A 13,361-nucleotide genomic window follows, 5' to 3' on the forward strand; every position below is an offset into this window, starting at 1 on the left:
GCCCTACCCACCACCAACCACAGGCCAGTGGTGCTGCCCCCACCCTCTCCTGTGCCCTGCCAAAAGTAAAGGAAATGGGACTGACCATGTGGATGCTGGATCAGGGATGCTACATTTGATTGGTGAAATAATAATGGGGTTTGCTTATCGCTACCTGCCAAAGACCCTTTTTACAGACCATGACCCTAATATCTGTGCCTCAGAGCTATGCACTCCTGGCACTGGTTGTCTGTAGCTGACCCATCTGTTATCTCCATCTGCTCTTCTTTTTCTTTCAAGTTTACAAGTTATCTCCTAAAATATAATTCAGATCCCATTGCACTATTTTTCTTTTCTTTATGCAGCCTATTTAGTGTGGAAAACTGAAGATTTAGTGCTAAGTGCTTGTTAGCTTCCAGGCAAATCAATTTCCCCTAAATGAAAGAAAGAGAATTTTCTTAACTTTAAATACTTGTCTCTCTTTCCTGAACTTCATCCTCAATGGATTCACTTTATAGATTTTTTTTTTCCCACTAATTAATTCCATTGCCATTTATTTTCCCTCAAAGAGCCCTGTGGCTGGTTATCACATAAGCAAACAGAGTGCAATGAAGTACATTTCTAAGGAATTTAGGTTTAGTGATTCTATGGACAACAACCTTCACAATTGCCTTTTGAGAGCAATCCCTGCTCCAATCAGAAAGCAAAGTTTTGCTCAGGTGCTTGCTGTAGTTCCATGTCATGTTTTAAACAGGTACCCACAATGCTGCTCTCTTGTCAGGAGACAAGATTCAATATGTTCTTTTCAAGTGTTAATGATGATCAAATATATGGTAATAAGTACAATACTCCCAGGAGTAGTAAAGTAGCTGAAGTAAAATATTTGTACTCAACCTAATGACATCCTGACAGTATGTGCTTATTCACGTGTGCAATGTAAAGAAAAGATTTGTCAATCTTTAATGTGCAGAGTACTGAGTATTAAAAAGAAACAAATTACATAAGTATTGCATAAAACCGGAAATGTGCAATCTATAGCTTCTGATCTGGATGCAAACTTCTTGAAGATCTCCCTACACACAATCATTTGTTCCTCAGATGAGTTTAGCATCCAACTGAATGACAAATCAGGCCCAATGGGCTGCCCTGGATGCATTTGCTCCCATCAGCAACTTGTGCTCTGCACTGGAAGATTTAGCCATGGTTGGGTAAATCCCAGTGACTCCAGTGGAAATTTGAAGGGACCTTATCTGTACAAAGCTTACCACCAGAGCAGAGACTTAGTGGAGCAACACATTAAAACAGACATTACTTGGGAGTAAATCTCACCCCCACCCAAGAACAAGCAACAGGGAGGGTGTAACACCTGCATAGGGTGTTACATTGGGCATCCCAAGGCGTAAGAGCAGGGGTGGCAAATTTGTCTTCTTAAATTCCTGCTGTTTGGCTAAAAGTTAGGCATGTTGTCGGAGTGTACTCCAGCAAGGAAAGAGAAACAGGCAGGCAGAGGTGAATCTCTCTATCCTAAACCACAAATGAACCCACCAAAGTGTCTCTTTGTTGGAGCTGCCTACCAACAAACGTAATTGGGATTAAAACACTGTGCTTGTTGCAAGATGCTAAATAAAACCAGCCATTTAATAATACCAATCCATTTCAGTATAATAAAATACATCAGCTATGGGATATTTTATGAAAATGTTTAATTCAACTGTTTCTTTGGAATGTAGTAGTCATAGTTTGGAAATTTAAGTTACAGTTCAGTTCTATGTGTTTTTTTTATGCTACTCAGTGTCTGAGAATACAAATGTCATTTAAAGTTAAGGCTTCGCTGTTCATTTTGAAACAACAATTTACAAGTGTCATATTGTCATAGAAAATAAAAATTTCTGTAAAAAAAATTTGCACAAAGTTTTATGATGGTACAAAACATGAAGCAATAATATACCAGTAAAATGAAATCATTTTACTACTGAAGATTTTTATAGTTTTTCAATAAAAAAAAAAATATGTTATTTTACACTTTAAAAATTATGAAACAATCTAAAACAATATAAACTGAACATTTCGTAACACTGCCTTTACAAATTAATAACTTTATAAACATATAATTTTTTTAAATATATTTATCAGTGCAAGATACTTTTCAATGTAAAGTTGCAGTATCATTTTTCCTTTATTGAAGGGCAACTTTCATTCTATTACCTTCAGAGAAATCAAATCTTCAGTGCTAGATCCTCATTATCATAGTAAGGTCTGAAGAACACAAAGGAGATATATTTCTTTTTATGTTCACTATTATCAGTACGTTAAAAGAAGGAAAAAACCCACCAACTACCAGCTTTTCTGTTCAAATAGATTAAGACCCAGAGCTGGTCCAGAATCCATTGAAATCAGTGGGAATATTTCAAAAGGTTTTGGGTTTGGGCTCCCCAATGGGATTTTCTCTTCAAGGCAATATAAGGGTATAACTCTTAGTCAAGTTAGTGGACTATAAGTTTTTTCAGCTAAGGAGAGCAGGCCCTTAACTCCTGACTCACACAGTGGTGGTGTGCTGAAAATAGTTTTGAAAAATCCTTTTTTCTTTGGGTTAATTAACTAGCTGCTGCAATACCATTATGGACAAATTACAGTGTTAGAAACCACTGAAAATTCTACCTTTTGTGAGCTTGTCACTTGGGACATCTCATAGACTAATTCTTAGACAAAATTTTCAGGCCCTAGGTGCACTGTCTCACCTGCTGGAGGACCCAAGATTGAGAGGTTGGGGAGGTAACTCTTTCATGAATATAAGGTTTGATGACCTGAAGTGGGTATTTGGATTTTCCTGATAGTCATTGCCTTTAGGACTCCTCTTAAGTAGCAACTGTCCACTTTTTTTTTCTACTGGATTTTCTTTTAAAATATTTTCAACTTCAAATCTCAATTTTTACCTCCTGTCTCCCTCTCTTTTCTTAAGTTTCTGGGTTATTGGTGGATTTTCTACATATTTCTCTTTTTTATAGCTCATATTGGTGAAATTATATGCCTCAAAACATTTAGTTGATAAATAATAAGGGTGGATTCTGTTGCTCCATGTAATTCAAGGCTGAATTAGCCCTTCTTTAATCCTAATCCTGGACAGGATATGTCACTGTTCTTCTACAAAAGCAATTTTGGAAAAGACTTACTCAGAAAGTCCCAATCACTTCCCTGACTCTACTTGGGAAATTCAATGACGAAAAACATGTATCCAGCACTTTGGCAGGATGTTCCTTTACTCATGTTTGCACTGGTTTTATCTGCTGGTTGGTAGATACCCAGGGGAAGGTGGAAGCTGCCTCCCCATTTATGGCTGTGCTGTGTGCAGGTCACTGCAGAAAACCCAGGGGCTCCCCTTACACCTGTAGGAGGGGAGAGATCCCCCTGCTCCCTTGTCACCTCCTATGGACCCCTGTGGGAAACATGCTCTTGATTCTTTTTACCCTGTTGGACCAGCTGCATAGGCTGCTGAATATTATTTGTCCAATAATATTTGCCCTAAAATATTTAAAAAATTGCCACATAATTGTCAAACACATTTTTTCTGACAGCTTATAGTACTCAGTTCACTGAATTGGTCACTGTCTACACTTCTGGTCAAACAGAAACCACCTGGTATGAAATGCCAATTGGGTATAACATGATGGTAAGAACATACCTTACATACACTGTGGGATTTCATTCTGCCCTCAGTACCCACACTAAGCCCAATTAGCATTGATTAGCATGAAAATACACGTACACTGAGAGAACAGAACTCTGAGTTCAGGTAGGGGCAGGAGGAGGAAAGTTTCTCATTTTAAAGGCAATCTTCTCAGTAAGGGAAGCATTTTCCCCAGTGTAATTAACAGGCAAGCTGTTCAGGATAAAAGACATGTTTCATGACATCAGGAAAAAAGATACTGTCACTTTATGCTGTTAAGAAGAAACCCAAAGTTCGACTTTGGAGGATAAAGTTAAGAATTTTCCCTTATTTTTTAACAAAAACTCTAGTAAAATCCTTTGCCATTACCAGCAAGTTAAAGCTGAAGTTTTCTTTCCTTGGCAATGGCAAATGCTTATGCAACCTACTCAGAGAGACAAAGAGAGAGAGAAAGAGAAGAGAAAGGGAGAGAAATTTTACATTTGAAAATACATTCTATATGAAAGAACAATAAAAGGGGATATTGCAGCTTTATACAAAAGAGTCAAGAGACATGAAGTTGAAATACAGAAAGCAGAACAATCGAGCCAGGTTGTCAAATCTGATTAGCCCTTGCCTTGTTGAGGCTATTTTCTTACTCTAAAATATACTTTTCTTTTAGTCAGTGAGCCATCAGAATATGATTAAAGACAAGGGCATAACTGCAGAGAAGCTGTAGTTAATGTTAACACAATGAGAAGCAGTACAAACAAAAAGGCACTTGAGAGGACATACACTAGCCAGTGCCAAGGACTTTTTTTGTTTCATTTTTAGGCAGTACACTTGGTTACCAGTTGTGTCTGATGATGGCACATACTCTTTTATGGAGTTCACAAGCACAAAATTTAGTACAACACTGAAAAACATCAATAAAATTTGACTGTATTGCTTCGTAAACAGAGCTGACACACTATATCGGTACTGATGCAGCAGTACTTTCAAAAACATCCTAACCCTTCTTTGCCTATGCACAACACGAGCAATTATACACAAATACAGGTGCAGAAGTCCACTAAATTGCTGTTACTCCAATATTTTCTGGGCACTGAGCTACAGACAGCATGTCCATCCAAAGGACCCCACTGAATACATTTTGTGACAGCATCTTGGATTTTGCACAGTAAAAACAAAATTATCCATTAACGGAAAACAAAAGAGAGGGAGAGAAAGAAAGACAAAATGAACTATAAGTCAATCATACTTGGTCTCAACACCAGCATTCGATTATTTCAAATAAAACCAACAGAAAAAGCAGACTGTACATGATTCAGGTTGTTAACACAGATTGTTGTCCATGTTCATCGGTTACACACTCACTGAAGCTCCTGAGAAAAGCTTGGCTCAGTGTCATCAATGCACTTTTCAGCCTGTACAGTAAAAGATCAACAGTTCCCCAGCACGACCGAGCTATGTCCTTCTATCCCGATTCAGATTCTCTGAAACTTCTCCAGTCGCTTTATACCTTCATGCTTCCGAGTATGAATTCTGTGTGTTTAGTTTATCTTTTTTCAGTTTTACACCATCGACCAGTTCAAAATTATAATTCTCCAGTGCAGACAAGTTCCTCTCTGACATCCCATTGTGCCAACAGGCACAGTACAGAACAACTCCACAGATGGCTCCTAAAAGCACCCCGAGTGCACTCATGGCTATGATAGTAATAAGGATTGGATCTAGGGTCTTCAGGACATTGCCTGGTTTCCTGGAGATGTCATCATAGTCCTCGCCCGTACGGTATGGAGGTGTAAACCCTGAAATGGAGTGAAGAATTGCAAAATTTTCAGAACCAATCCTAGTTAAAGCTTTGGAAATTTTGAGAAAGAACATCACTTTTTTTTTGACATAATAAGTTTCTACATACTTTTAAAACCTAGCTTCTTGAAGGTAGTAAAAAATAGCTGAAAACTATAATGTGACCCAAATAGTTGTTGATTTTTTCCGAACTGTTCTCCAGTCTTTGAATCTGCTGCCTATTAGTAGAGGTCTGATTCTGCCTTGGATTAAATGGGAGTCTTAGGAGCAAATAACCAGGCCTTTTGATTATATTTTACCAGGTTGCAGTATTTAGCTCAAAAGTGTTAATCAAATCTTATTCAGCTCAGTGTGAGAGTTTATAGCCTAAGACAGTGGTTGGGAATGTCCTTTGCATCCTTTCCACTTCAATGACTTTAGGATTGGATCTTGAAGTAGAAATAGTGGCAGCACTGACACAGGAGAGCACTCTGCCCCCTTGTGTAAAATATTCACTGGGTATCATAATGTTTTCCCTCAACCCTTTCAGTTTATGAAAATGATCCAATAGCAGCTGTTGCAAGAAAAGCCCAAAAGTCTTTTTGGACAAACCCTCTTTCACTGAAAACAATTACAGCAATCCCATTGACTGTAACAGAAAAAAATTAAGCTCATTGCCTGAAAAATGCAAATATATTTTATTATTGGGACAATATGACAATTATGATTCATTTAATGATCCATTTACAGCTATCATCATTGAAAATGATAATGCTTTGCTAGACTGGTCATAAAATGACATTTTCAGCCAGGTCTGTGAAACAATTAACCTGAAGAGTTTTGAGCCCAATTACCGAGGCATGGTGTGAGTCATAAATTGTAAGATATAATGACAGTGCTTTCTACACCAGTGGACAAGCCTTCTAGATAACCAAATATTGAGGAGCTAAAAAGTGCATGCATATATATGTATATAATGTAACAAATTGTGTATATAAAATGTGAAGTTTTGAAATAGGTAAAAATAATAAAAAGTCCATAAGATTATATGACATAGAAGAATAAAACTATTACTTCCTTTAAATAAATGTAAGTCTTTTTAGTGTCTGATCCAAATAAATCAAAACACCTTAATACAATATGCATTTAGAGAGCAAATCTATAAATAAATTAATAGAATGTACGAATTCACACTAAAATACACGTTAAAATTAATTCCCTTTAAAAAAATAACACAATTTTTACCTGTTTGATTAATATCTGGCTCTTCTTCTTCATCTATTTCATTCTCCACATCAGTTGATTCTAATGAAGCAAAAGAATTGACATTGATTATTAGGGTTACAAACACTGATTGACTACCATGCTGGCAATAATGGTATAGCAGATTTTCCTGTGTCAGAGCATCATTATGGCGGCTTGACAGAACTGTTCATTATAATGGGCTCTGAAAATTAATGGAGGAAAAAAGAAAGATTAAAAAACTCCTCTCCGCCCAGTCTTGGCACAGTTTTAGTTATCAGCAGGGGTTTTCCATGCCTGGAAAAGAGAAATCAGTGTGATGAATTAGCATCTCATTCACTGTATTTACAATTTTGGAGCCCAATTCCATAACACTTCATCAGCATAGGCATAGTTAATCACAAGAATAGTTTCACTGACTGCAGTGAGACCACTTGTGTTTGGGTTTCAGGCTGAGCTTTTGGATTTAGCTCCCTCAGGCCAGAAATCTTTGCTCAACATTTTGTCTGAAAAACCAAAACATGTGAAGGTAGGAGAGGAGTCAATTTTCTTTCTCATATTGGAGCCAGGTAAGTACAGTCACTGCGGTCCCAGCACCCTCCTTGGCACTGAGGACACTGCAGGAGGACCAAGCAGTGTGTCCTGCCTCTCTTTCCTGCTAACTGTCACTCTGGTGGCATTTGATGAACCCCAGTGTTTGGACTGTGTGACAAAAAGAGATTGTACAGTTTTCTTATCCTGCAGTGAAATTACCAGATAGCTGAAGGCTGTCATGTTATCCTTAAACGTATTTTAGCTACAAAAGGTGAGGAGCACCCTCTATTACTGCTCTCAGTCATGTTGCCAACTCACACGGCATAAGTTTATCTTCCTAAATCTAATAATTTCTATTCCCTCTTTTACATAAAAGTAATTGCTTCATCTCCACTGCAAAGGACAGCATTCAGTGCTTGTGTTTATCTGGGGCTACTGCTGCCAAATTACGTGCAGCATGCAATGTGCATATGATCAGCAGTGACTGGAATAACCCAAGACTGGCCAGAAATAAAAGGACTCAAAGAGCATCTCAGGAATAGCCTGGCTCAGATGTGGGAAAGGCCATGTCCTAATATTACTTTGTGTCCTGCATGTCTGGGAGCTGACGACTACAGCAAATGAGCCACAGTAAAGTCAGAATGACAGGACAGCAGAGGACAGAGCAGGGGCCATTTCACTCTGTCTACTTATCCTGTAAGGGCTTCATATGCTCCTTTAAAAAAGAATTTAAGTAGGCTTGGTAGTAAGTGACCTAAAAAGGGTGAAGAAATTAAATTGGATTTTGAATATTAGTTAAAACAGGGAAGAGCATTAGGAAAAGCAGAGAAATTTAAAGAGGGCATCAATATGAAATACAGGGAGAGATGTGAGAATGTGAACATGCTGTGACCCACGTCAGTAGGATGCCAGTTCTGATCCAAAACACTGCCATTCCGAGGTGAAAGCAGTGGCACTTACTATGAATAAAGCTATGGGCTGAATCAGAATGTTTTCAATGGAAAACTTCCCATATAGCTAATAATTATCTATCTCTTTCTCAGAGAAAAAAGCAGCTATCAAAACAAAATAAATAATGTTTTGGATGAGAACTCTCTATGTTCTTGTTTTTTACACTTACTTCGGCAATCCTCTTGTGCTACGTGATTGTCAATTTTAATATCATCCACAGCAATTCCTCCAGTTCCTTTTCCAATTTCTCCCTCAATAACCACCTGGCAAAACAAGATAATATTAACATTGTTTTCATGTTAGCACACAATTGCAGCTTTCAGGATTTCTTAATTAGTTGTTAACACACATCTTCACCTGCCATGATGTCACATCTACATGTACTTTGTTTGCGGCCTGAAAATCTGCATTGCCTGCCTTTATGAACTTATACACACAAATGTAAATTTATATACTGTCATAACTTCATTACAGACTTCTACATCAGCAAAACTGTGGCAAAGAGGCAGCTTTGTGACTGGTGATAAACAATTCCCAAAGTATTTATTTGGCCTTTGATAACAAATTGCTTGCATCACTGTAATCTGAGATACCATGAAATATTTCACTATTATTAGTCACAGCAAGCCACCTCATCTGTAGGTGTAATACTGTCTACACAAATCCTTCAGTGACATCTTTAGCTACGGTGTATAAAACATGACCTCAGCTCTGGTAGTTCAGCAGGGAGCAGCCAAGCTCACCTGGTAGTGTTTCACAGATTTGTGAAGAAGAACACGTCCTTCCTTCCAGTAGTTTGCCTGGTGCCCACTCAGGGTCCACAGCACCTGGTCATATTCATCCGGCTTTTGGTACCGCAGTTTGATCTTCAGGGTGCCCACGTGTGCGCCGGACATGTGGTACCAGAAAGTCATGCAGTGGGCAGAGTTCTGCGAGGAAATCACGGGGCTCAGCAGTCGGGCGACTTTGCCTTTCTGGCTTTCATCAGCTTGTGAGTAAATGAAATTGCCATCTCCTACTGTGACAGAAGGACTGTGTTAGGAATAGCCACCAGTTTTAATTTTCTTTGTTAACACAAGAATCCCCGACCGCCCCTGACCATTTTGCTTTCTTTCTGTGCTGACGGGTCAAGTATCACAAACGATAGCCAGGGTGGGTTGTTTTGGGAGCTCTAGGAAAGCTCATATGCTGTAAGGAGAGTGCCACCAAGATGTTCAGAGAGCTGGAGCACCTGACCTATGAGGACAGGCTGAGAGAGTAGGGGTTGTTCAGCCTGGAGAAGAGAAGGCTCTGGGGATACTTCAGTGCTGCCTTTCAGTAAGTAAAGAGGACTTATAATAAAGATGAGGACAAACTTCTTAATAGGGCCTTTAGTGACAGGACACAGGGTAATGGACACTAAAAGAGGGTAGATTCAGACTAGACACAAGGAAGAAAATTGGTGGGTGGTGAAACACTGGCACGGGCTGTCCAGAGAGGAGTAAATGCACCATTCCTGGGAATGCTCAAGATGAGGTTGGAAGGGGCTCTGATTTAGTTGAAGATGTCCCAGTTCATTCCAGGGGGCTGGGACTACATGCTCTTTAAAGGTCTTGTCCAGGACCCAAACCATTGTTATTCCATGATTTCCTCTCCCCGTCTCCTGTGCTGTTCACTGGGATGCTCTGTGCTGACAGTGAGCTGTAAGAACACGCTCACTACATGACACACGCAAGGCATTTGCTTTTGCTCAGGGAAGGAGGCAAAAGCCTGTTTGGTGTGACAGCATATGCTCCATTACTCAGCGTGCACCTCCTGAAGGCAGCCAACACTAGGCTGGCTAAATAAAAGTCCCTGGGGCCTACTGTATGGTAATTGTGCAGAGAGCTCTTAAAAAACCTCTGTTTAAAGTAATCTGTACTCGAGAAGGCAAGATTAGAATGGGGAAAACACTGAAGGATGAAATGGCTTTGAACAGCCATGGTCAGAGATCAGGAACTGAGATCTAAATAGTGTTCCTAAATAGAGTCGCAGATGGTGTCTGACTTACGCCCTTGATTTTTCTAACAATATACGGGGCACTATGTACTTGTGAGCCGTCTCTTTAAAGAGGAAGATTATGACTGGTACGTTCTGAAGAGCATAATGGATTTATACATGTTGAAATCTGAACACCTAATACCCTTAACTTGGAAAATTACTTTCTTAATCACGCTGGGAGAGAAGCATGTGGGAGTGTGATTAGTTTGGTAACAGAAAATTGCTTAGCAAGATACTGACTATAGAGAAGTGGTTCTGATTTACACCAGCCAGACATCCATTCCAGTCAGCTTTTGAACAGATTCTTTGCTGGGAATTATGGTGGAAAAACATGAAGTTCATCCTGGTGTGTTTAAGAATAGACTGCATGTGCAATGCACTCACACAAAAGGATGGAGATAACATTTATTGACATTGGTATAAAGATATTTTGAGGGTAGGTAGGACAAAAGTAATAATAAGAAATACTATTGCTCAAATGCTGAAATAAGTGTACATTTTTCTGCTTATACCAATGCTTAAACAAAAGGAAATTAAAAAGAGGCAAAAGATGTTTTGGAAGGGTTGTCTTTAATCAGTATTGGTGTTTGTTTATACCTGATATTCTTGAATTTCATATGAAATAGTATATAATTGATGCTTGCTGGATAGCAATGGTATAGTCCAATGAAGATGGGAAGATGAGCATTGTTACTCTGGGAAGTATAAGGACAGGGTAGTAAAAGGTGAACTAGAAACAAAGACGAATGGGATAAACCCAGTGGGTGGAAGAAGTGGGCCTAATAAATGAGAATGGAAAATATTTCTTGAAACACGAGGCAAGGATGTTTTGTTTGGGTTTTTCTGTGGGCAGTTAAGAGTATCCTGCCCAATATGCATGTTGAAGTATCTGGTCTTTGAAAGAATTTTACAGGGAAAGATGATATTAAATTGTCAAAAAAATTTATGCCTTCTTTTTTTCCTGTCTTACTGCAGTAACATCTTGTCCAGCTTCTTAAGCAGGAGTGGTTATATCTATATGCTCTTTCCAACTTTGCTTCTGTGCAGAGAGCAGCACAACATGTGCAAATCTCATCAAAGAATGGTAATAGGGAAATCCAGAGGGAAGAAAAAAGGAAAATAATCACAGCATTAGGATGACTGTCTCAGTTGGAAGACCTAACACCGGCCAGATTTAATCACAACATGTATAATTTGAAGTGACATACAGTGTATCCTGCTGTCTTAAGGCAATTGCTGTTGAAGATGACTTCTGTGGATTTTCTTTAGCTTTGTGCATGTGGCTGAGAGACAGATGTGTCTGGGAGTTGCTCACTGTGGTTCTCCCAACACATAGGGTGGCCTTGCTACGTAGTGGTGACACTGAGGGTTTGTTTGGGACATCAGTGCCACCCAGACCGCTCATGGTCTGCATTCACATCACTCCACTCATTCTGTACCTGCTGGCAGGTGAATGGCAAACCTGGCAGGTGAAGGTATTTTTTAAGGAAAATTTTGGAAAATATTGAAAGTTAGTGCAGTAGGAGAAAAAAGGGTGGCCTGTAAGACTTACTAAAGCTACAGCTCATGGGACAAATAAGTTTTTTGTGCTAGCAAGGCCCAGGGGAAACAACAAAATCTCATTTGAAGAATATAATTTCTTCATCTCTTGACTGAAGACAGGTTCAGTCTCTCAGTAATCTTTGGTGGCAAAGTGCAGATAGCTCTCATTTTCAGAATATTATTGCAGAGCTAGGTCAGGAACTCTTTCTTCATTGTCTTAATTAGAGCTTTACTTATGCATGCCTTTTAGATTTTGTCAGTCTCTGGCTAACATAGCTTTTAACCTCTTTTCAATGTCAGATCCTACTGAGCCATTTCACTTTACATCAATTTTTCCACCATTACAGCCTTCACTTCAGCTAACTGCATTTAGTTAATTTGATACCATTTATTTGTACAATGCCATTTATAGTCAAAGTATTACAAGTTTTTTTTTTTTTCCCTGAAACTACTGTACTTGTCTTAAGATTCAATTGAAAGTGTCTCAGGATTTAAAAAGTCCAATTTTGTCTAATTTCCTTGTCATTCTCATTAGGCAAAGGGTAGCAGAAGTGGGAAGGGGGATTCATCTCAACACATTTGATTAATCTGCACGTATGCAAGTGAGAACACTAAAGTGAGAGGCTGTGCAGGTCACACAGTGCCCTCCCTTCTCCACTACCCTGCAGCATATTTATTGCCTAATTATGCAGAGCCATGAGTTAGATACTACAAAACAAACCAATCAATTTCCCAGGGTGATATTTCTGGAAAAACTGAGTGTGAGCAAAGGATGGTTATAATCTCCAACTCCTGCTGGAAAGGAGAAGAGCATGGTAATACATCAATCTGGGAAGTTTCACTTAGAATACCTTGCTGTGGTGGGTAGTCCGTCTAACTACAAACAGGAATAAAGTGAGGTTTGTGCATGCCTGTATCAGTTGGTCAGTGATATTTGCAAAATATTTGTTCATTCAAATATTTTTCTACACCAGATGATGGTTATCCAAAGGCAAGTCAAGGGAATATCTTCAGTTCCTAACAATAAATAATCTTTATTCCCCAACAAAAAGTATAATTACAGTCAGCTGTAACTACCTATAATAGATTAGGTTTCCTAGAGAACCATCTTTTTGACTTTACATACTTCAACTTTAGCTATAAGATACCTTATAATATACTTTAATTATAATTCTCTCTCCTGTCATTTTTGAAGACATGCTGGTATTAAACAGAACAATCTCTTCCCATGTAAAATGGCTAAATCATGAACTCATGATTACCTGTGTGGTCTTGAATTGGCCCGGTTTTGCTGGTCAGGATTGCCCACCTTAAATCCACCTGGTTGTCATGCTCCCAGTGGCACAAAGTTTTTTGGGATCCCCAGCCAAAGGCACAGTTGAAATTGTATAGTGGTAGTTCTGCAATGAAAGAGGGAAAAGGGGGAACAACATATGATGAATAATTTTGTACTTCAAAACAAATGTATACAATTGACCATTAATGGAACCATTCCTCCTTAAACTGTGAGAAGCCATAGCAAGAGCATCCCTCCTGGGAAACAGATGAAAAGCTACAATTTTCTGTAAATGATGTGATTGTTTCCTGTCTCTTTATGACCCATATTTTGGGATTCTTTTGATTGATTCTTGTGATTTGCCCACATTAGCTGATAACCACA

The 13,361-nt window shown here is 38.8% G+C and overlaps 1 protein-coding gene across 4 annotated transcripts in view; it reads right to left on the reverse strand.

The window, feature by feature from the left end:
- Positions 1-1,665: 1,665 nt before the first annotated feature.
- NRP1 (neuropilin 1) overlaps positions 1,666-13,361 on the reverse strand; it is a 115,766-nt gene continuing 104,070 nt past the window's right edge. For 2 of the 4 annotated variants that reach the window (XM_064637186.1, XM_064637179.1), the window contains exons 14-18: positions 12,964-13,101; positions 8,884-9,155; positions 8,310-8,403; positions 6,659-6,718; positions 1,666-5,433 (exon numbers count right to left, since the gene is read on the reverse strand). In XM_064637186.1, the coding sequence (XP_064493256.1) occupies positions 5,147-5,433; positions 6,659-6,718; positions 8,310-8,403; positions 8,884-9,155; positions 12,964-13,101 (851 nt within the window). In that variant the 3' untranslated portion in view covers positions 1,666-5,146. Of the gene's footprint in view, positions 5,434-6,658; positions 6,719-8,309; positions 8,404-8,883; positions 9,159-12,963; positions 13,102-13,361 lie in introns of all 4 variants that reach the window. The other 2 variants (XM_064637170.1, XM_064637193.1) reach the window with 2 other exon arrangements.

Source organism: Pseudopipra pipra, chromosome 1, assembly GCF_036250125.1.
Source record: "Pseudopipra pipra isolate bDixPip1 chromosome 1, bDixPip1.hap1, whole genome shotgun sequence".
NCBI lineage: Eukaryota > Metazoa > Chordata > Aves > Passeriformes > Pipridae > Pseudopipra > Pseudopipra pipra.